Source organism: Oncorhynchus mykiss, chromosome 17 (assembly GCF_013265735.2).
Source record: "Oncorhynchus mykiss isolate Arlee chromosome 17, USDA_OmykA_1.1, whole genome shotgun sequence".
Lineage (NCBI taxonomy): Eukaryota > Metazoa > Chordata > Actinopteri > Salmoniformes > Salmonidae > Oncorhynchus > Oncorhynchus mykiss.
The window spans coordinates 78097566-78119530 of record NC_048581.1 but is presented as its reverse complement, the minus strand read 5'-3'; the positions used below and the strand labels follow the sequence as shown (position 1 = coordinate 78119530).

The following is a 21965-nucleotide window of genomic DNA, read 5'->3' as shown; positions in this document are numbered from 1 at the left end:
CCCTTCCAAGCCGCACTGCATCTTGACAAACTGCTCACTTAACCCGGGAGCAAGCCGCCCCAATGTGTCAGAGGAAACACTGTCCAGCTGGCGACCGAGGTCAGCTTGCATGCGCCCGGCCTGCCACAAGGAGTCCCTAGAGGGCGATGGGACAAGGAAATCCCGGCTGGCGCTGGGCCAATTATGCGCCGCCTCAGGATTTTCCCGGTCACGGCCGGCTGTGACAGCCTGGGATCGAACCCTGGTCTGTAGTGACGCCTCAAAAGCATTGGCCTTTTATTGTTGGCAATTTGAATGCACAAAAATACCTGACGCCAATTATTTTTAAAGGTATCTGTGACAAACAGATGCATATCTGTATTCCCAGTCATGTGAAATCAATAGATTAGGCAATAATGAATTTATTTCAATTGACTGATTTTCTTCATGAACTGTAACTCAGTAAAATCTTTGAAATTGTTTTATGTTGCGTTTATATTTTTGTTCAGTATAGTTACTGTTGCTAAAAGTTTGAAGGATTTGAAGTTGGGAAAGTGGTCACAGTAGCTGATTTGTCTCAAAAATTGTTTACAGTGAATATAATAAAAGGTTGGGAGTGACGTCACAAATCCCATGAAAGTGGATGGAAGTCAAGCCACACTAATAAGAAGTATGTCGACGATTTACAGTGGGGACCCTTGCTTGGCAAGCACTACTATTGAGTAACCCAGGAATGTCACGAGTTATTTGACACGAGAAAGCTCGAAAAAAATTGCTCCACAGAGCACCAATAGGCACAATGAATGGCTAAATTACATCCGGACACGAAGGGTCCGCGGAGCTCCCACTGATGCTCCTCCTCACCACTCTATAGGAGCTAGTGACGACCGAGGTTGAGGGGGTCGTCATTAGTTAGCACAGCCGCAAAGTCATAAACCGCACACATTTCTACAATTTATCTTATTAAAATCGAATTATTACCTTGTGCTTAACCTCAAATGAAGACCCCAAAGCATGATGTTTTTATGCCACACGGCTTTGTGGCTGTGTTATCTAGTGGAGATGGGTTGAGGGACCATCTCCACGCGGCCGCTTTGTCGGGGGTGGGACTAGTGGTGGTTGTTGAGAAAGGCTGACTGTCCTACTAACGTTACGATCTTACATGTAGATAGATATATGTTAAAGAATCTCACAGGTCGGCAATAACTTTGACTTGTTTAAATAATGGTTCAATTTCAAAGGTATTGGCTGAAAAACCTTATCCTGCAGAGTCCGTACTGTCGCGGAGTTCTATCATCGAGAAAAAGTTATATCCCTGAGTTCTCATTTTGCCTCCTGTTTGGACATCGATGCGCTGGATACAGTACCACATCAGGTTAGTAGCCTACTCTAGTCTAACATACTATAGTAGTGTACAAGTAGGCTATTCATGATTTTGTTAAACTTGTACAATGAAGTGATTTTGTCTGCAAAAGTTGTAACTGGACACACATTCCACTGGCGCAACGTTTGGAGTTAGTTGCAATTAAAAAACGACATGTGGGCAGAGAGGAAGTGGAAATGCGAGAGGGCGTACTCCGCCCACGAAAATAAGACAACGAAGTGAGGAAGTTTTGTATGGAGGTCATTGCCTCCCTTTTATTTTTGAGCACATGTATTTCCATTGTTGGAGCGGTCATTTGACTATCTTGTCAATATAGATCATCTTTGATATAGGCCTTTTGCAGTATTCATGTCTCCAATTACATTGCATTAAACTGTCTGGCTAAATTGAGTTATTGGACGTCCCATTTAGCCTTGTGAGAGAAATGGCGCAATGCTACCCAAATGTTCTGTCCAAACGCAAATACACCTCGCACACGATACCGTTTTGGAAACATTTCGAATTGAAATGTAATAGTAGCGATGAGTAATTGTTAAAATAAAAAAGATACACTTGTCTGTAAGGATTAAAGTTCTCTGTCACTGCGACGGATTTCCGTCATATGGATTCTGGAGAGGTCGTTTTTGAGATGTAGAGCTGGGGGTGTTTGGAGATGAAAGCCTACCACAAACTGTCTGTTCAACTAAATATATTCCCAAATAAATGTTTTCTCAAATTGTATTTTCTTTGTTACGCTGTGTGCACTAAACTGACATGCATGATTGTAGCGGATTCTTCAATGGAATTCCAGACGAAGCTGGAATTAAATAGTCTTCAACTCGCACCACCGTGTTGCTAAACTCAAACAGCGGTGTGTAGGCAACTCAAATCCTATACTTCATCACTCAGGAAGTAACTTTCCAGTGCATCTATTTTTGACATATAATGTTGTTATTAAAACTACATCAGACAACCCCATAGTAGGATAGTTTACCTATTTACTTTGTCGGCTTCTATGCGAGAGTAATATTCCTCCCAAGGTGCAATCAAAATTGGGAGAGCCATAGGCGGTAAAGATGTATTCTGGCAAGCAGTCAATGCACAACAATTCTTGATGCACACTTTGAAAGCAGTGTTGGCCTTTGTTTTTGAAAAAGAGGGGGATCCTAGTTTTGAAATGAACAAAAATATAAATGCAACAATAAACATCCAACATTTTCCAAGATTTTACTGAGTTACAGTTGATATAAGGAAGTCAGTAAATTGAAATTGAAATACCTTTTTCTTTAAGATATCTGTCACCAATAGATGCAGATCTGTATTCCCAGTCATGTGAAATCCATATGACATCCACATGACTGTAAGAAAATGTCGGCACTCACTACTGTAAGTCGCTCTGGATAAGAGCATCTGCTAAATTACTAAAATATAAATGTAAAATGGAATACAGATATGCACCTTTTAAAATAAAGGTAGGGGCTTGGATCAGAAAACCAGTCGGTATCTGGTGTGACCACCATTTGCCTCATGCAGCGTGACACATCTCATTCGCATGTAGTTGATCAGGCTGTTGATTGTGGAATGTTGTCCCAGTCCTCGTCAATGGCTGTGTGAAGTTGCTGGATATTGGAGGGAACTAGAACATGCTGTCGTACACGTTGATCCAGAGGCTCCCAAACATGCTCAATAGAACTGGGACATTTTCAGCTTCCAGGAAGGAATTGTGTGCAGATCCTTGTGACATGGGGCCATGCATTATCATGCTGAAGCATGAGGTGATGGCAGTGGATGAATGGCACAACAATGGGTCTCAGGATCCCGTCACAGTATTTCTGTGCATTCAAATTGCCATCGATAAAATGCAATTGTGTTCATTGACTGTAGCTTATGTCTGCCCATACCATTACCCCACTGCCACCATGGGGCCCATCTTCCTCTACTGCCTCAGCACAAGACACCTTCTGCACTACTCTGATCCTGGCAACCTCAACCTGCTTTTCTCTCATAGGACACCTGATCTCCAGCACCATGGGTAGCCCGACAGTTTACACACACCGATACTACACATTCCTTTGTCTCATGTCCTCCTGCACACATCTCACATCTAGGAATATCCCTCCTACACACTGCTGCCACATGACCATAAGCTTGACACCTAAAACACTGTAATGGGTTTGGGACAAAAGCTAACCGACACATCCTGACTTGACTTTGTCTGGTAAAGACTGCATCAAATCTCAGGATTACAGATAGTGTCTTCTCCGTTTCACCACGCTCTCCACCAGGTTTGCGTCACAGCAAACGGCGGGTGTCACAGACACTGGGTATCTTCAACTTCAGTTGACCCTCAACACTTAACACTCAACACTTAACCTCTCTGGGACCGTTCGGGACGTGAGCGTCCCACCTCTCAACAGCCAGTGAATTTGCAGGGCGCCAAATTCAAAACAACAGAAATCCCATAATTTAAATTCCTCAAACATAGAAGTATTTTACATCATTTTATAGATAAACTTCTCGTTAATCCAACCACAGTGTCCGATTTCAAAAACGCTTTTCAGTGAAAGCAGAACATATCATTATGTTAGGTCAGCAACCAGTCACAGAAAGCATTCAGCCATTTTCTAACCAAAGAGAGGAGTCACAAAAAGCAGAAATATAGATAAAATTAATCACTAACCTTTGATGATCTTCATCAGATGACTCTCATAGGACTTCGTTACACAATACATGTATGTTTTGTTCGGTAAAGTTCATATTTATATCCAAAAATCTAAGTTTACATTGGCGCGTTACGTTCAGTAGTTCCAAAAACATCCGGTGACTTTGCAGAGAGCCACATCAATTTGACAGAAATACTCATAATAAACATTGATAAAAGATACAAGTGTTATGCATGGAACTTTAGATCCACTTCTCCTTAATGCAACCGCTGTGTCGGATTTCAAAAAAACTTTACTGAAAAAGCACACCATGCTATAATCTGAGTAGAGCGCTCAGAGCCCATACATCTATCCGCCATGTTGTGGAGTCAACATTAGTCAGAATAGCATTATAAATATTCACTTACCTTTGAGGATCTTCATCAGAATGCACTCCCAGGAATCCCAGTTCCACAATAAATGTTTCTTTTGTTCGATAATGTCCATAATTAATGTCAAAATAGCTCCTTTTGTTAGTGCGTTCAGTCCTGTAATCCACAATCATAAAAGTGCGTTCACTAGTTTCAGACAAAGTCAAAAAAGCTCTGTTACAGTTAGTAGAAACATGTCAAACAGTGTATAGAATCAATGTTTAGGATGTTTTTAACATAAATCTTCAATAATGTTCCAACCGGACAATTCCTTTGTCTTCAGAAATGAAGTGGAACGTAGCTACCTTTCACGTGAGCGCGCGAGACAGCCTGTGGCACTCTGCCAGACCACTCACTCAAAGAGCTCCTATGAGCTCCTCCTTTAGAGTAGAAGCATCAAACACGTTTCTAGAGACTGTTGACATCTAGTGGAAGCCGTAGGAAGTGCAAAATGATCAATATCCCACTGTGTATTCAATAGTGGCTGAGTTCAAAAACTACAAATCTCAGATTTCCCACTACCTGGTTAGATTTCTTCTCAGGTTTTTGCCTGCCATATGAGTTATGTTATACTCACATACATAATTCAAACAGTTTTAGAAACTTCAGTGTGTTTTATCCAAATCTACTAATTATATGCATATTCTAGCTTTTATGACTGAGTAGCAGGCAGCTTAATTTGGGCATGCTTTTCATCCAAAATTCCCAATACGGCCCCCTACCCCAAAGAAGTTAACACTCCTTTTAACAGCGCCCTGCTCCGGAGAGGAAAGTAAAGTCCCATTTCTTGTCCCCAATTTAGCTCCCTCTGGAAGGCAGAAATGTCAAAAATCTACAAGATTCCACTTCCACAAAATATCTACACCAGTCCACTTCCACAAACTATCAACAATATTCTAAGTCTGCCATCTTCTCCTTGATCAGATCTTCCAGAAGTCTTATACATTCATTCCCCCATTCCATACATGCTTAAGTTCCACTTTCCTCCTTTTTTCCCTTTCCACCCATCTTACCCTCACCTCATGGCCACACCGGCAGCCATTGAACCGAAAAACTATTCTGACCTGTACTCCCGTGCGGCATCATTTTACAAATGCAGTTTTACAACCAGAGTTTCAAGTATGCTTTAGGAGCAGTTGTGCAACAGAGCTCTTAAAGAAGCAATGCCATTATAAACCTGCAACTTTGTTATATAAACCTACAAATACTTTTTTTTGAGTGAATAATTATTTATATATTTATTATAAAATAATTACAATCAGGATGTTGTGTCCAATGGGGTAAATGCAGATGGACAAACCCCAAGCTTCATCCTATGTATATTTTATTGCCACTATGCTGCATCAGTTAGGCTACAGTTGATAATGCTTATTGCTAATAGCACATCTAATAAATAGATCATGCATAGGCCAGATGCATGGTCCAATATGTTAAAATAATTGAAACATTATTTTTACCAATATGTTTTTCTGCCCATTTCTGGAAATTATATTTTAGATGGTGTCAGCATAATTTATTTTCATACATTTTGTAGTAGAATTCACCAGAACTAAGCTTCTCAGTCTTTCTACATAAAAATGATCCCGGGGAGGACATTGGATCCTCTAAGCAAGGGGACTGGAATTGGTCAAACTAGCTGTTTAATACATGCACAAAATGATCTTCTTTCCCTAAAAGCATGATGGTCATGACTTTCTGACATGAAAGGAGAGGTTGGCTGCAGACAATCGATCTGAGATCGACTTAAGTTTCAGTCATGGGATTCATTTCTTTCCGTTAACCCCTGAGACTGCTGTGTACAATGCGATCCAGCTGGAAATGTGGAATGGGGCAATTCCACCATAAAATGATGTTCAATCCGAAATCTGCAGTGGCCGTACAGTATTTAAAATGATGCAGACTACGGAGAAGTCGGAGCCTTCAGACTTCTTGCACTTCGGGGAGCGGTAATACACATCCAATAAATTGTTGTGCACCGCACCACACGTAGTGACTCAGGGCTAATCTCTACAGCCATCCAGCTAATTACAAGCAACTGGCTAAACGAAAAGACTGTTAAACGAAATTACCTGTTCTGAGATGTTGGAGTCCGGTGCTGCACTGTTTTTCCACTTGCATCTCCATCTCAAATATTTTTGGGCCTGATACAATACATCAACCATGATGGATTTGACAAATATCCACTTTGTTAGATCAGATCTGTTGAATCTGAGCCACTCCATTGTCCGTCTGTCTCCAATGGTCTGCATTCTATTGACCTCTTTACCACATCTATCCCCATTACCTCCCTGATCTCTTTCCAGGAGTTCAAACTCATTTTAGTGTCTTTGAAACCCATACATGAGGTATCATAAAGATGTATCTTATTTGTGAACCTGTTCTGATAGCCTTTCGTCAAAGTTCACCATGTTTATTGTCAAGAAAGTGAGTTTGTGTTTATATAGGATATACCGTGCCACATACCGTCAACCAATCATGTCAATGTGGAGGCGCACAGCATCGCCATACGCAGCTCGATTTGGCCTATGCAAGCCTACGGAGGCTCCGCAATTGCGTCACACATTCCGTACGGAGCTCAAAGTTTTCACTTTAAATTGTCTAACAAAAAACAATGTTTACAAAGTTTTAAAAAAAAGACATCTCTATGCACAAGGACTAGGCCACTTTGAACAATTTCCACTGAACATTTTTACAGAAACACATTTACAGTTGAGACAAAGTTTGCTAACAGAATGCCAGTTTGTTTGTGCTGTCATTGTTACCAAACTGCATCTGCATTGTTCTTCAAGTAAATGTGTTTTTGTAAAATTTTCTGTGGAAATTAAGTAGTTCTTGGAGGGTGAAGGGTTAATGTGTCCTGCGCTGAGAGTGAGACCCCCTGCAGTAACTTCCTCATTGTGTTGTGTCCAGGCCTGCAGATGACTGCATTCTCATTCTCTGCATTATGAGAGGGCTTATAGATCCCACTGGGCTCTGACTTCAGCAGTCTCAACACAGAGCACAACACCATCATTACCCCTAATAGACAGGTCAAACTCTAATTACTGCACACACTACATACCTTTTGATAAGCTTGCCTTTGATTTAACTATTAGATTTTTTAAAGATGTTTCTTGTTTTTGCCTTTTATATCGAGATGGTAGAGAACCAAATGGTTTCTTTGTGATCAGGGGCGAGATGCAGGTAGAAAGAGAGGGGGGTGTATTTCTCTCTTTCTGTGAGAGTGAGAGGCATCGCAGCTTTAGCAGCAGGACTCTGGCAGATCAAACAGGCTTCTTCTGGATGAGAGAGAGAGAGAGAGAGATAGAGAGAGAGAGAGAGACTTTTGTAGTCTCTGATAAACAATTCTTAAAGACAGGCCATAACAACAAACATGAGTGCTGACCTTTTAGAACAACAATTGTGTGTGTGAGAGAGATGGAGAGGTGACCGTCTCTGTGGGAAAATGATGTGCTTTCCTCTCGCCCTTCAGCGCTGTGGCACCATCAATAATTCACTCGCGCAGCACACAATTCAGTGCTGCACAGCACCCTTTCTATACCAGGGGTAGGCAACTAGATTGAGCAGCAAGCCGATTTTTGTCGGAGTGAATGGCCGGGGGGCTGGAAAATAATTATAAAAAATTTGCACTGCAAATTGACCACAGCTAAGCCCCAAAAATGTATTTTCAAATACAATAATTTCATACCTTGATTACATTAAGACACAATCACATCTCTTTTTTTTTATTTGTGGGAATAGTTGGGAACAGATCTTGGGGGGCCTAAAAATATTCACTGGCGGACGCCTGTTTCTGACCCATGCTCTATACCGTCTCTCAACCCACACTTACTCTTTCGCTCTCTACCTCCCCACCTCTGTCTACAATCCCTTTATCTCTTTCTCTACCCTTCCTTAAGGCGTTAGCATGCTTCAGTTTGGCTGGCACTTAGCCGAGAACCGAACGAGTGTGCTCGCATGCTCCCTTAAAAAACCTTCTCTTGAAAAACGAGAAAAAAGCAGCGGTAGTACTGTTTGACCATTTTGAGAAGTCGTAGCCAGTATACACTTCCTCAAAATAGTCATAATTCATCTAAGATTCATTTTGATGTTTTTTTCTTAGTCGCTCAATTTTATATTAACTAAGACGTGTGGTGCAGTATTTCTCAAGATTTCCTTTTGCATGAAAACGAGTCTGTCGTTGAATGACAACAAATACTTTATTGAAGAATCCCTACTGTTGACCAATCACCGACTTCAGCTTGCGTTGAGAAAAAATGTGTGCCAAAACAACGTCAACACAAGAACTGTTCATCAGGAGCTTCATGAAATGGGTTTCCATGGCCGAGCAGCTGCACACAAGGCTAAGATCACCATGCACAATGCCAAGTGTCGGCTGGAGTGGTGTAAAGCTCACCGCCATTGGACTCTGGAGCAGTGGAAACATGTTCACAGTTTGGGGAAGTCCCTTTGCTGTTTCAGCATGACAATGCCCCCGTGCACAAAGCGAGGTTCATACAGAAATAGTTTATGGAGATTGGTGTGGAAGAACTTGACTGGCCTGCACAGAGCCCTGACCCCAACTCCATCAAACACCTTTGGGATGAATTGGAACTCCGACTGCGAGCCAGGCCTAATCGGCCAACATCAGTGCCCGACCTCACTACTGCTCTTGTGGCTGAATGGAAGCAATGTTCTGAGTGGAAAGCCTTCCCAGAAGGTTGTTATAGCAGCAAAGGGGGGGACCAACTCTATATTTATCCCCGTGATTTTGGAATGAGATTTTTGACAAGCAGGTGTCCCCATACTTTTGGTCATGTGTATATCCTGATGCCTAGTCACCGTACCGATGCATATCTAACCCTACCACTCCATTATCCATGCACATTGTAAATATGGTATTGGCACTAACCCTGGAACTAACCCTGTATATAGCGTATTTACTTTCTCGTGCTCTTCTTATTTCTTGTGTTTTTGTTCTACTTTACTTTTTTAAATAAACGTCTTATAGTACTACTGCATTGTTGGGATAGAGCAAGCACAAAAGGCATTTCACTGTAGTAGTGCACGTGACAATTAAACTTGAAACTTGATCCAGCTATGGTCCAAACGTTCAGTTGAGAAATCAAGGGCTGGGTATACCCACCTTGGGTTAATGCTAAGTAGGTGTATAAATGTTTATTTTATTCATGACAACAGAATTCCATGGCAGTCAGAGTTAAGGCTATCCTGCTGGCTATAGTAATAGGGATATAATTCCTCATTTATATTAGCCTACCTCAGAAAGATATGAGAGGCGTCCGTATCTGGGTCACAACACCGCAGTGAAACCTACCTGCTCTGCGTTCTCAGAGTTTACTGAGTTCATGGAGACCGGACAGCAGCACAGGGCCAGCGGCAGAACTAATTAGTTGGACGTGCATTTGATTTCCATAGGGGGTCACGTTTTTTTCACGAGGCCTATGGAAACTTCAACGGCAACCAAACAATAGTCACTTTGTGAATAGCGCATTTCATGGACAACAGGTTTCAAATTAGAAATTGAAGGAGTAATTTGGCCGCTGCACCGAGAGATCCACACAAATATTCAAGCACTTTTTTTTTGTTGTTGTTTCCTGTCACTTTTCTCTTCAATGTCACATTCGATTCCTGATCACCTTCACTGTCACCAAGCAGATTGTTTACTGCGTTTTATAAAGTCAATAATCGCTCTATTAATCAGGTAGGCCTATCTGCTATATCTCATACTTCTCTTATCGTAATCCCTTACCCACCAGTAGCATATTAGCTACAGTGTAGGTGGCTCGGTCCTCAAACAATCTCTCCTCATAGGCTATTTTAAATATTTATGGAGTTGTTACTCATTTTATAATTCAAGAAGCCAGGTACATTTTATTGCATTGTCTCTTTAACATCCATGTTTTACTTTTATATAAACAAATATATATGTGTATGTCACAGCCCATGCTCCAAACATCCTCTGAACCAAGACCAAACATCCTGACAAAGGCCATGGACAACCTGGAATAAAAGCAAACTCCGTCTCTGCAACTAACAACGGGAAATTATGTGGTGTAAACCAACCATGTTATAAACCAAATTGGCCCACATAAAGAGAGGAGGGATGCTGGTGTTCACCAGAGACATTCCGTCCTTGAACAGCCGTCTCACTCCTTGGTCTGAGGATGCCTTCGCTGGGGCACAGCTGTCATGCCTCTTAACACAACAAAGGAGGAATGGTTACCCCAGGACAGACCCTCCAAACAGGTCATCATCTCAGGGCTCCACACTGCCATTCCAGTTAAAGAAGTCTGTGCCGAGCTGGAGAAACAGAATCATCACCAGACAAACTCACCTCCCCGCCACATTTATTAGAATTCACCTCTCCAAACCAGAAGACTCCATACAACTACTACAGGGAGGCTTCTTCATGCATTACTTTCACTACAGAGTTGAAAAGGCTAATCCACCCACCATAGTTAAACATGGTTTCAAATGCCAAGAATTCAACAATATTTCTACCCAGTACAATAACCCAGTCAAATGTCTGAGGTGTGGAGAAAACCACCACCACAAAGCCTGCCTAAACAACAACAAAATATGCACACGTGTGCACAATGTGGGGGTGGGCACTCTTCAGCCTCAAAGAGCTGCCCCAGCTACATAGCCCTCACCACCAGTGCTGCCACCACCACCACCACTCGAAGGCAACCCAGAACACAGAGAATCTTAACCCACCTGCAAGAAGAACTACAAAATACTGTAATGCCACAATGAGGAAATTCCCTTTTGGGTCAAGGGTGACACTGATTTTAAAGCCCTGTTTATAACTGTCCCTAAAATGCGTCCTTTTCTTATAATGCAGTTCTATATTTTCGGAAGCTGTTTTCATTTCAGAGCGTCTAATTTGTAAACATTTCAACAAAAAAATGAACCCCTGACCAAATCAAAGTGCTTCTTCTCTGTTCTGTGACGTAAGTCCCAAGACAGTGCGATCAATACCCGACCACGAGTTGGCATTTTTTATTTATTTTAGCGGGGAGTCCCATTGAGACCAAGGTTTCTTTTGCAAATACTTAAATTAAGGCGCAGCATAATTGCAAAAACACAATTATATAAAAAAAACAAGCACATTCGTCTGTGAACAGTTCCTCCACCAACAATCTGAAATGCCTGAAGGCACCAATCTGTCCAACTGTTGGGTAATCTTAAGATTGTTCCATAAGTGAGGTGTGAAGAAACTTAAAGCAATTTTACCTAAATATGTACTGACATAAGGAATTTGAAGAGTTAGCCATCCCTGTGAGTGGGTATGGTATCTCATGCTTTCATAGGTTAGTAACGATGTTAGGCAATGTGGGAGTTTTTGAGTAAGAGCTTGGTAAATGAACAGAATGCAATGCTCCAACCTATAAAACACCAATAAGGGCCAGCTGCTTTCTGAGAGCGAATGCAATGAGGAGTGCAAAATGGATCACGGAGGGCACAGTGTTAAATAGCTTCCAACGGGCTTCAATGAAGTGGGAACTGCATTCATGTAAATAATGGTGTCATAGTCTAGGACCGGTAGGAATGTTGACTGAATGATCTGCTTTCTACTATTAAGCGAGGGGCACAATCTATTTCTTAGTTAACTCACCTCTGTTGTTTTAAAAGACAACTTATCAACGTTCCAAATGCCCAGGTCTCTGCAGTGCATTCGTTAAGTATTCAGAGCCCTTGAATTTTTCCACATTTTGTTACGTTATTGCCTTATTCCAAAATTGATTTTAAAAAAATTCCCTCATCAATCTACACACAATACCGTATAAGGACAAAGCAAAAATGTTTTATAGAAGGGCCTTGGTTAGGGAGGTGACCAAGAACCTGATGGTTACTCTGACAGAGCTCTAGAGTTCCTCTTTAGAAATGGGTGAAACTTCCAGAAGGACAACCATCTCTGCAGCACTCCACCAATCAGGCCATTATGGTAGAGTGGCCAGACAGAAGCCACTTCTCAGTAAAAGGCACATGACAGCCCACTTGCAGTTTTCAAAAAGGCACCTAAAGACTCTGACCATGAGAAACAAGATTCTCTGGTCTGATGAAACCAAAATTGAACTCTTTGGCCTGAATGTCAAGTGTCTCGTCTGGAGGAAACCTGGCACCATCCCTAGGATGAAGCATGGTGGTGGCAGCGCCATGCTGTGTGGATGTTTTTCAGCGGCAGGGACTGGGAGACTAGTCAGGATAGAAGGAAAGATGAACAGAGCAAAGTAGAGGTCTTTGATGAAAACCTGCTCAGGAGCAGGCTGGGGGCGAAGATTCACCTTCCAACAGGACAATGACCCTAAGCACAAAGCAAAGAGAATGCAGGAGTGTCTCTGAATGTCCTAAAGTGGCCCGGCCAGAGCCCAGACTTGAACCCGATCGAACATCTCTGGAGAGACCTGAAATGGCTGAGCAGCGACGCTCCCTATCCAACCTGACTGAGCGTGAGAGGATCTGCAGAGAAGAATGGGAGAAACTCCCAAAATACAGGTGTGCCAAGCTTGTAGCGTCATACCCAAGAAGACTTGAGGCTGCCAAAAGTGCTTCAACAAAGTACTGAGTAAAGGGTCTGAATTAGTTATGTAAATATAATATTTCTGATTTTTGTTGTGTGTAGATTGGGGGAGGGGGGGGGGGAATACAGTTTAATCAATTTTAGAATGAGGCTGTAACCTAACAAAATGTGGGAAAAGTCAAGGGGTCTGAATACTTTCCGAATGCACTGTATAAGAAGGGACACGGTCAATTTGGGCTCCATTGAATGTGCAGATACTTCAATCTTGGGAGTCATTATAGTGGGCTCTAGAAAACATGTACTACAGATGCAGAGGACAACCATTATTGTCCATCAAGCCTATTTTAGCCATTACCGGAGTGTTTCTGCAGTCCTAACAATAACGCAGAAAAAGAAAGGGCACAAGCAAGAGTTGGAAAGAGTCGCAAGAGTAAAATGAAAGCAATCAATCCAGTGAGATTTAAGTAACAAGTGGATTTTGCACCACTAAAACACAGGACATTTCTGGCTGAAATGGAGAAATGTACAGGTGGGCGGGGCATGCGCGTTGCTAAAAGTTTAATAGAGCACGTGTGTGAGAGTAATTCTTCTCTGTGTGTAGGGATCCCTGGTGTGAGAGAACGTACTCTAGTTGCAGTGAAACCAGATGGGGTCCAGCGTCGCCTTGTGGGGCAGATCACACAACGCTTTGAACAGAAAGGCTTCAAACTGGTGGGCCTGAAGATGCTCCAGGTGAGAATGGCCAATTCCAAATGAATCCCAAAGCTCCTCCCTCCTAGGCATCTGAAAGGATTGGATAGGTATAAGTAGTATGATAATAAGCAATATGATAGTAGCCTCAACTTGTCCTCTGACACAATATTTGTAACTTGTCATGGATGTGGTTTATTCATAAATGTCTATGTAAATACCAGACTTTAAAATAAAGGTTAACCCAATGTTGGCTTTCTTTCAGGCACCAGAGGAGCAGCTCTCTCAGCATTACCATGAGTTAAGGAGGAAGCCATTTTACCCCAGTCTCCTGCACTACATGACCTCTGGTCCCATAGTTGTTATGGTGAGGGTTCCTGCCTCTGTCTAGCCTCATAATCCAAACTTAAATTGTTCCGTTTCAGTGCTCGATTCAGTCCGTAGCTCCGAAGTAAAGCGCGATTGAAAGTTAAAGGCTGGAAATGACGGCTCAATTGGAAATTATATTTTACATTTCAAGCATGCTATAGCACTGAACTTCAGCGATACGAATTGAATCAGTCCACACTGTTTTCTCACTTCACTGATCAGTCTGGGTGTCCTCTAATAGATGGACGCCTGGACAGTTATTTCTATAAAATAACGGGTACAATCAGCTCTTAAGGCCCTTGCTCAAGTACCTTGTTCAATGGCACAACGGTAGTAGATGGTTGCCATGATCTGAGACCAGCAGCCCTCCTTTTGCCAGTTCAGTTAACTTTTTCATCACTCAGCCCTAGACTCTAACCACCACCACCTATGCTACCTGCAGTACCATTATTCAATTAGTTTTGAGTAATGACCCTCCAAATCGGTTTGCCAGATAAATGAGAAGCCCCCGTTTATACCTGGTGCTAACATACGTCCTTTGTCCTGATCTTCTGACATTCTGATTCTGCCCACATTTATAGACTGGTGTAGGTGATTTAAAAGAAGCATTGTGATCAGATCTTCCTGACCACCACCTCCAGAGGCAGTCAGGGCTGTATTCGTGTGTCTGGGTGTCTTACAAGTGTAGCCTAGCGGTTAGAGCGTTGAGCCAGTAACCAAAAGGTTGCTGGTTTTGAATACCTGAGCCGACAAAGTGAAAAATCTGTAGATGTGAACTTGAGCAAGGCACTTATTATTATTTATTTACCTTTATTTAACCAGGTAGGCAAGTTGAGAACAAGTTCTCATTTACAATTGCGACCTGGCCAAGATAAAGCAAAGCAGTTCGACAGATACAACAACACAGAGTTACACATGGAGTAAAACAAACATACAGTCAATAATAAAGTATAAACAAGTCTATATACAATGTGAGCAAATGAGGTGAGAAGGGAGGTAAAGGCAAAAAAAGGCCTTGGTGGCAAGGTAAATACAATATAGCAAGTAAAACACTGGAATGGTAGTTTTGCAATGGAAGAATGTGCAAAGTAGAAATAAAAATAATGGGGTGCAAAGGAGCAAAATAAATAAATAAATTAAATACAGTTGGGAAAGAGGTAGTTGATAGGGCTAAATTATATGTGGGCTATGTACAGGTGCAGTAATCTGTGAGCTGCTCTGACAGTTGGTGCTTAAAGCTAGTGAGGGAGATAAGAGTTTCCAGTTTCAGAGATTTTTGTAGTTCGTTCCAGTCATTGGCAGCAGAGAACTGGAAAGAGAGGCGGCCAAAGAAAGAATTGGTTTTGGGGGTGACTAGAGAGATATACCTGCTGGAGCGTGTGCTACAGGTGGGAGATGCTATGGTGACCAGCGAGCTGAGATAAGGGGGGACTTTACCTAGCAGGGTCTTGTAGATGACATGGAGCCAGTGGGTTTGGCGACGAGTATGAAGCGAGGGCCAGCCAACGAGAGCGTACAGGTCGCAATGGTGGGTAGTGTATGGGGCTTTGGTGACAAAACGGATTGCACTGTGATAGACTGCATCCAGTTTGTTGAGTAGGGTATTGGAGGCTATTTTGTAAATTACATCGCCAAAGTCGAGGATTGGTAGGATGGTCAGTTTTACAAGGGTATGTTTGGCAGCATGAGTGAAGGATGCTTTGTTGCGAAATAGGAAGCCAATTCTAGATTTAACTTTGGATTGGAGATGTTTGATATGGGTCTGGAAGGAGAGTTTACAGTCTAACCAGACACCTAAGTATTTGTAGTTGTCCACGTATTCTAAGTCAGAGCCGTCCAGAGTAGTGATGTTGGACAGGCGGGTAGGTGCAGGTAGTGATCGGTTGAAGAGCATGCATTTAGTTTTACTTGTATTTAAGAGCAGTTGGAGGCCACGGAAGGAGAGTTGTATGGCATTGAAGCTTGCCTGGAGGGTTGTTAACACAGTGTCCAAAGAAGGGCCGGAAGTATACAGAATGGTGTCGTCTGCGTAGAGGTGGATCAGAGACTCACCAGCAGCAAGAGCGACCTCATTGATGTATACAGAGAAGAGAGTCGGTCCAAGAATTGAACCCTGTGGCACCCCCATAGAGACTGCCAGAGGTCCGGACAACAGACCCTCAGATTTGACACACTGAACTCTATCAGAGAAGTAGTTGGTGAACCAGGCGAGGCAATCATTTGAGAAACCAAGGCTGTTGAGTCTGCCGATGAGGATGTGGTGATTGACAGAGTCGAAAGCCTTGGCCAGATCAATGAATACGGCTGCACAGTAATGTTTCTTATCGATGGCGGTTAAGATATCGTTTAGGACCTTGAGCGTGGCTGAGGTGCACCCATGACCAGCTCTGAAACCAGATTGCATAGCAGAGAAGGTATGGTGAGATTCAAAATGGTCGGTAATCTGTTTGTTGACTTGGCTTTCGAAGACCTTAGAAAGGCATGGTAGGATAGATATAGGTCTGTAGCAGTTTGGGTCAAGAGTGTCCCCCCCTTTGAAGAGGGGGATGACCGCAGCTGCTTTCCAATCTTTGGGAATCTCAGACGACACGAAAGAGAGGTTGAACAGGCTAGTAATAGGGGTGGCAACAATTTCGGCAGATAATTTTAGAAAGAAAGGGTCCAGATTGTCTAGCCCGGCTGATTTGTAGGGGTCCAGATTTTGCAGCTCTTTCAGAACATCAGCTGAATGGATTTGGGAGAAGGAGAAATGGGGAAGGCTTGGGCGAGTTGCTGTTGGGGGTGCAGTGCTGTTGACAGGGGTAGGAGTAGCCAGGTGGAAAGCATGGCCAGCAGTAGAAAAATGCTTATTGAAATTTTCAATTATGGTGGATTTATCAGTGGTGACAGTGTTTCCTATCTTCAGTGCAGTGGGCAGCTGGGAGGAGGTGTTCTTATTCTCCATGGACTTTACAGTGTCCCAGAACTTTTTTGAGTTAGTGTTGCAAGAAGCAAATTTCTGCTTGAAAAAGCTAGCCTTGGCTTTTCTAACTGCCTGTGTATAATGGTTTCTAGCTTCCCTGAACAGCTGCATATCACGGGGGCTGTTCGATGCTAATGCAGAACGCCATAGGACGTTTTTGTGTTGATTAAGGGCAGTCAGGTCTGGGGAGAACCAAGGGCTATATCTGTTCCTGGTTCTAAATTTCTTGAATGGGGCATGTTTATTTAAGATGGTTAGGAAGGCATTTTTAAAAAATATCCAGGCATCCTCTACTGACGGGATGAGGTCAATATCCTTCCAGGATACCCCGGCCAGGTCGATTAGAAAGGCCTGCTCGCTGAAGTGTTTCAGGGAGCGTTTTACAGTGATGAGAGGAGGTCGTTTGACCGCTGACCCATTACGGATGCAGGCAATGAGGCAGTGATCGCTGAGATCTTGGTTGAAGACAGCAGAGGTGTATTTAGAGGGGAAGTTGGTTAGGATGATATCTATGAGGGTGCCCGTGTTTAAGGCTTTGGGGAGGTACCTGGTAGGTTCATTGATAATTTGTGTGAGATTGAGGGCATCAAGTTTAGATTGTAGGATGGCTGGGGTGTTAAGCATGTTCCAGTTTAGGTCGCCTAGCAGCACGAGCTCTGAAGATAGATGGGGGGCAATCAGTTCACATATGGTGTCCAGAGCACAGCTGGGGGCAGAGGGTGGTCTATAGCAGGCGGCAACGGTGAGAGACTTGTTTTTAGAAAGGTGGATTTTTAAAAGTAGAAGTTCAAATTGTTTGGGTACAGACCTGGATAGTAGGACAGAACTCTGCAGGCTATCTTTGCAGTAAATTGCAACACCGCCCCCTTTGGCAGTTCTATCTTGTCTGAAAATGTTGTAGTTTGGAATTAAAATGTCTGAATTTTTGGTGGTCTTCCTAAGCCAGGATTCAGACACAGCTAGAACATCCGGGTTGGCAGAGTGTGCTAAAGCAGTGAAAAGAACAAACTTAGGGAGGAGGCTTCTAATGTTAACATGCATGAAACCAAGGCTATTACGGTTACAGAAGTCGTCAAAAGAGAGCGCCTGGGGAATAGGAGTGGAGCTAGGCACTGCAGGGCCTGGATTCACCTCTACATCGCCAGAGGAACATAGGAGGAGTAGAATAAGGGTGCGACTGAAAGCAATAAGAATTGGTCGTCTAGAAAGTCTGGAACAGAGAGTAAATGGAGGTTTCTGGGGGCGATAAAATAGCATCAAGGTATAATGTACAGACAAAGGTAAGGTAGGATGTGAATACAGTGGAGGTAAACCTAGGTATTGAGTGATGAAGAGAGAGATATTGTCTCTAGAAACATCATTGAAACCAGGAGATGTCATTGCATATGTGGGTGGTGGAACTAATAGGTTGGATAAGGTATAGTGAGCAGGACTAGAGGCTCTACAGTGAAATAAGCCAATAAACACTAACCAGAACAGCAATGGACAAGACATATTGACATTAAGGAGAGGCATGCTTAGTCGAGTGATCAAAAGGGTCCAGTGAGTGGAGAGGTTGGTTTAGGGTCACGGCGATTTAGACAGCTAGCCAAGCCAACCGGTAGCAAGCTAGCATAGGATGGAGTCTGTTGTTAGCCACCTCTTGCGTTCGGTCAGTAGATTAGTGGGGTTCCGTGTGGTAGAGGGGATTAATCCAAATCACACAACAACAAAAATAAGAACAATAGATATAGTTATAGAGGCCCGAGAAGAAAACATAATAATTCAAATAAATAAATTGTCCGATTGTCTATTCAGATAGCAGCCGGAAAGACAGCTAACGGTTAGCGGGCCGCAGATGGGCGTTCCGGTAACGTCGCGACAGAGGAGCCAGCCGGGTCTCCTTCAGGTAGATAACGTCGGCAGTCCGGTTGTGAAGGCCCGGTGGGGCTCCGCGTAGGCAGTGAAACGGGTCCGGATAGGTGACTGCAGCCCAGGAGTGAATGATGGAACTCAGGCGTGATTGACGGAGCTGGCTAGCACCGGAACAATCGATGTTTGCTCCGGAATCGACGAAAGCCGACTGTCACACGGATAGCAGCTAGCTAGCTGTGAGATCCGGGTATGAACGTCCAGAGAGCAGTTGAAATCCAGGGACATGGAGAGAAAAAAAATGGTCCGGTATGTTCCGTTTCCCGAGCCGCGCTGCGCCGTACAAAACTGGCGATAGATTTTCGATAGATTTTCGAACTAAAGGACAGCCGATGACCACAAACCGTGGTTAGCTTCTGATTAGCTTCTGGGCTAGCTCCTGGCTAGCTTCTGGCTAGTTTCTGGCCAGCCTCCTGGAGTTTCTGGCTAGCTTCCTGAAGGATTGCAGATCTGAGGTAAATAATACTTTTTTATAAATATAAATTGGTGAGGCTGGTTGCAGGAGAGTGTTTAGAAGAAGAGTTGATGGAAAATAAAAATAAAATGTATGTGAAAAAAAGTTGTAAATATATATATATACAGGACACGACAAGACGAGGACAAAAGACGTCTGAACTGCTATGCGATCTTGGAGAAATGACTTTATGGTACTTAACTCTAATCTGCTCCAGGTGCACTGCACTACTATGGCTGACCCCATAAAGCAACACATTTCACTGCACCTATCCAGACGCATGTAATCACCCAGGATAAATGGGGATAGAGTGTGAAACAATAATTAAATAAAGCAATTCATTTTAGATTTTAGATTCCCAGACTATACTGCCTTTACTTATGTTAAATTCAAAACCACCTAACCACTTGTGTAGGGATTAGATAATGGCAGTGGCAGTGTGTTCAAATATTGATTTAGTGCTAAATTGATTGACTTTCAATTAACTTGCTGAATTGACTGATTTGAAATAGGATTTCCCTAAACCTGATGGCGAACTTCATTCATTCTTGTTGTCTAGGTGTGGGAGGGTTATAATGTGGTCCGGACATCCCGGATCATGATAGGAGACACCAACCCAGTCGAGGCCCAAGCAGGCACCGTTCGAGGGGACTTCAGCATTCACATCAGCAGGTTAACCTTTTTCAACAAAGATTAAAATTGAAAGATGTTTCACGTTAAAATAATTGGCACAATACCCTTTTCAACAAATATTTTAATGATAATTGAATTGGACGACAATAATATGAAAAAATTAAACATTAAACATTGAACTTTATCATTGAGTGTTTTGAAAATTGGAGCATCATTTCAATGGCAAAATACTAAACTGGACTTCAAGCCATTAACAATGAACTAATGAATGTAGGTTTGTGTTTTTTATAGAAATGTGGTCCATGCCAGTGATTCAGTAGAGGGGGCTCAGAGGGAGATCCAGCTGTGGTTTCATCGAAAGGAACTGATGGATTGGGACTGCTGTGACCACAGTAGTACCTACCAGATATGAGAAAGAGATTGTAGGCAGAGATAGAAAGAGAGAGTGAAGCATTTCATTATAGTGTTGTATCCTGTGCATGTGACAATGAAACTTGAAAGAGTGAACAAGGTAGAATGACCAATAGGAATAGTGGCTCCATAACCATACCTACCTCTTTGTGTCTTGCGTTCAACACAGTGTCCCACGTGCAATACTCATCCCTCTCCATCGTGGGTGGCTCCAATACCCCATAGCCTCTCAGCTACTATTATAGTGTTCGGTCCTCACCATATGTACAGTGTGTTCAGAAAGTATTCAGAGCCCTGGACTTTTTCCACATTTTGTTACGTTACAGCCTTATTCTAAAATTAATGAAACAGTTTTTTCCTCCTCATTCATCTACATACAATACCCTATAATGACAAAGCAAAAACAGGTTTTTAGAAATGTTTGCAAATGTACCAAATATAAAAAGCTGAAATATTACATTTTACATAAGTATTCAGACCCTTTACGCAGTACTTTGTTGAAGCACCTTTAGCAGCAATTACAGCCTAGAGTCTTCTTGGGTATGACGCTACAAGCTTGGCACACGTGTATTTGGAGAGTTTCTTCCATTATTCTCTGCAGTGTTTCTCAAGCTCTGTCAGGTTGGATGGGGAGCTTCGCTGCACTGCTATTTTCAGGTCTTTCCAGAGATGTTCGATGGGGTTCAAGTCCGGGCTCTGGCTGGGCCACTCAAGGACATGCAGAGACTTGTCACAAAGCCACAGTCTGAACCTGCTCCAGAGCACTCAGGACCTTTCATCAAGGATCTCTCTGTACTTTCCTCCGTTCATCTTTCCCTCGATCCTGACTAGCCTCCCAGTGCCTGCCGCTGGAAAAACATCCCCACAGCATGATGCTGCCACCACCATGCTTCACCGTAGGGATGGTGCCAGGATTCCTCCAGACGTGATGCTTGGCTTTCAGGCCAAAGAGTGCAATCTTGGTTTCATCAGACTAGAGAATCCTGTTTCTCATGGTCTGAGAGTCCTTTAGGTGCCTTTTGGTAAACTCCAAACGGGCTGTCATATGCTTTTTACTGAGGAGTGGATTCCGTCTGGTCACTCTACCATAAAGGCCTGATTAGTGGAGTGCTGCAGAGATGGTTGTCCTTCTGGAAGGTTCTCCCATCTCCACAGAGGAACACTGGAGCTCGGTCAGTGACCACCAGGTTCTTGGTTACCTCTCTGACCAAGGCCCTTGTCCCCTGATTGCTTAGTTTGGCTGGGCGGCCAGCTCTAGGAAGAGTATTGGTGGTTCCAAACTTCTTCCATTTAAGAATGATGGAGACCACTGTGTTCTTGGACCTTCAATGCTGCATAACTTTTTTTGGTAACCTTTTCCAGATCTGTTCCTCGACACAATCCTGTCTCTGAGCTCTACGGACAATTCCTTCGACCTCATGGCTTGGTTTTTGCTCTGACATGCACTGTCAACTGTGGGTCCATATATAGACAGGTGTGTGCCTTTCCAAATCATGTCCAGTCAATTGAATTTACCACAGTTGTAGAACCATCTCAAGCATGATCAATGGAAATAGGATGCCCCCTGAACTAAATTTCGAGTCTCATAGCAAAGGG

General features: G+C 43.0%; 1 protein-coding gene across 1 annotated transcript; it reads left to right on the top strand.

The window, feature by feature from the left end:
* The first annotated feature begins 1060 nt into the window (after positions 1–1060).
* On the top strand, positions 1061–20863 carry LOC110494618 (nucleoside diphosphate kinase). The gene is made up of 5 exons (XM_021569843.2): positions 1061–1354; positions 13541–13671; positions 13895–13996; positions 19885–19997; positions 20250–20863. The coding sequence occupies exons 1-5, from the start codon at positions 1204–1206 to the stop codon at positions 20368–20370; spliced, it is 618 nt and encodes a 205-aa protein (XP_021425518.1). The 5' UTR covers positions 1061–1203; the 3' UTR covers positions 20371–20863.
* Positions 20864–21965: the final 1102 nt, after the last annotated feature.

Coding starts and splice junctions, on each gene's coding strand:
- LOC110494618 (XM_021569843.2), top strand. CDS start 1,204: ATGGTTCAATTTCAAAGGTATTGGCTGAAAAACCTTATCCTGCAGAGT. Junction 1,355..13,540: donor TGGATACAGTACCACATCAG/GTTAGTAGCCTA, acceptor CTCTGTGTGTAG/GGATCCCTGGTGTGAGAGAA. Junction 13,672..13,894: donor TGGGCCTGAAGATGCTCCAG/GTGAGAATGGCC, acceptor GCTTTCTTTCAG/GCACCAGAGGAGCAGCTCTC.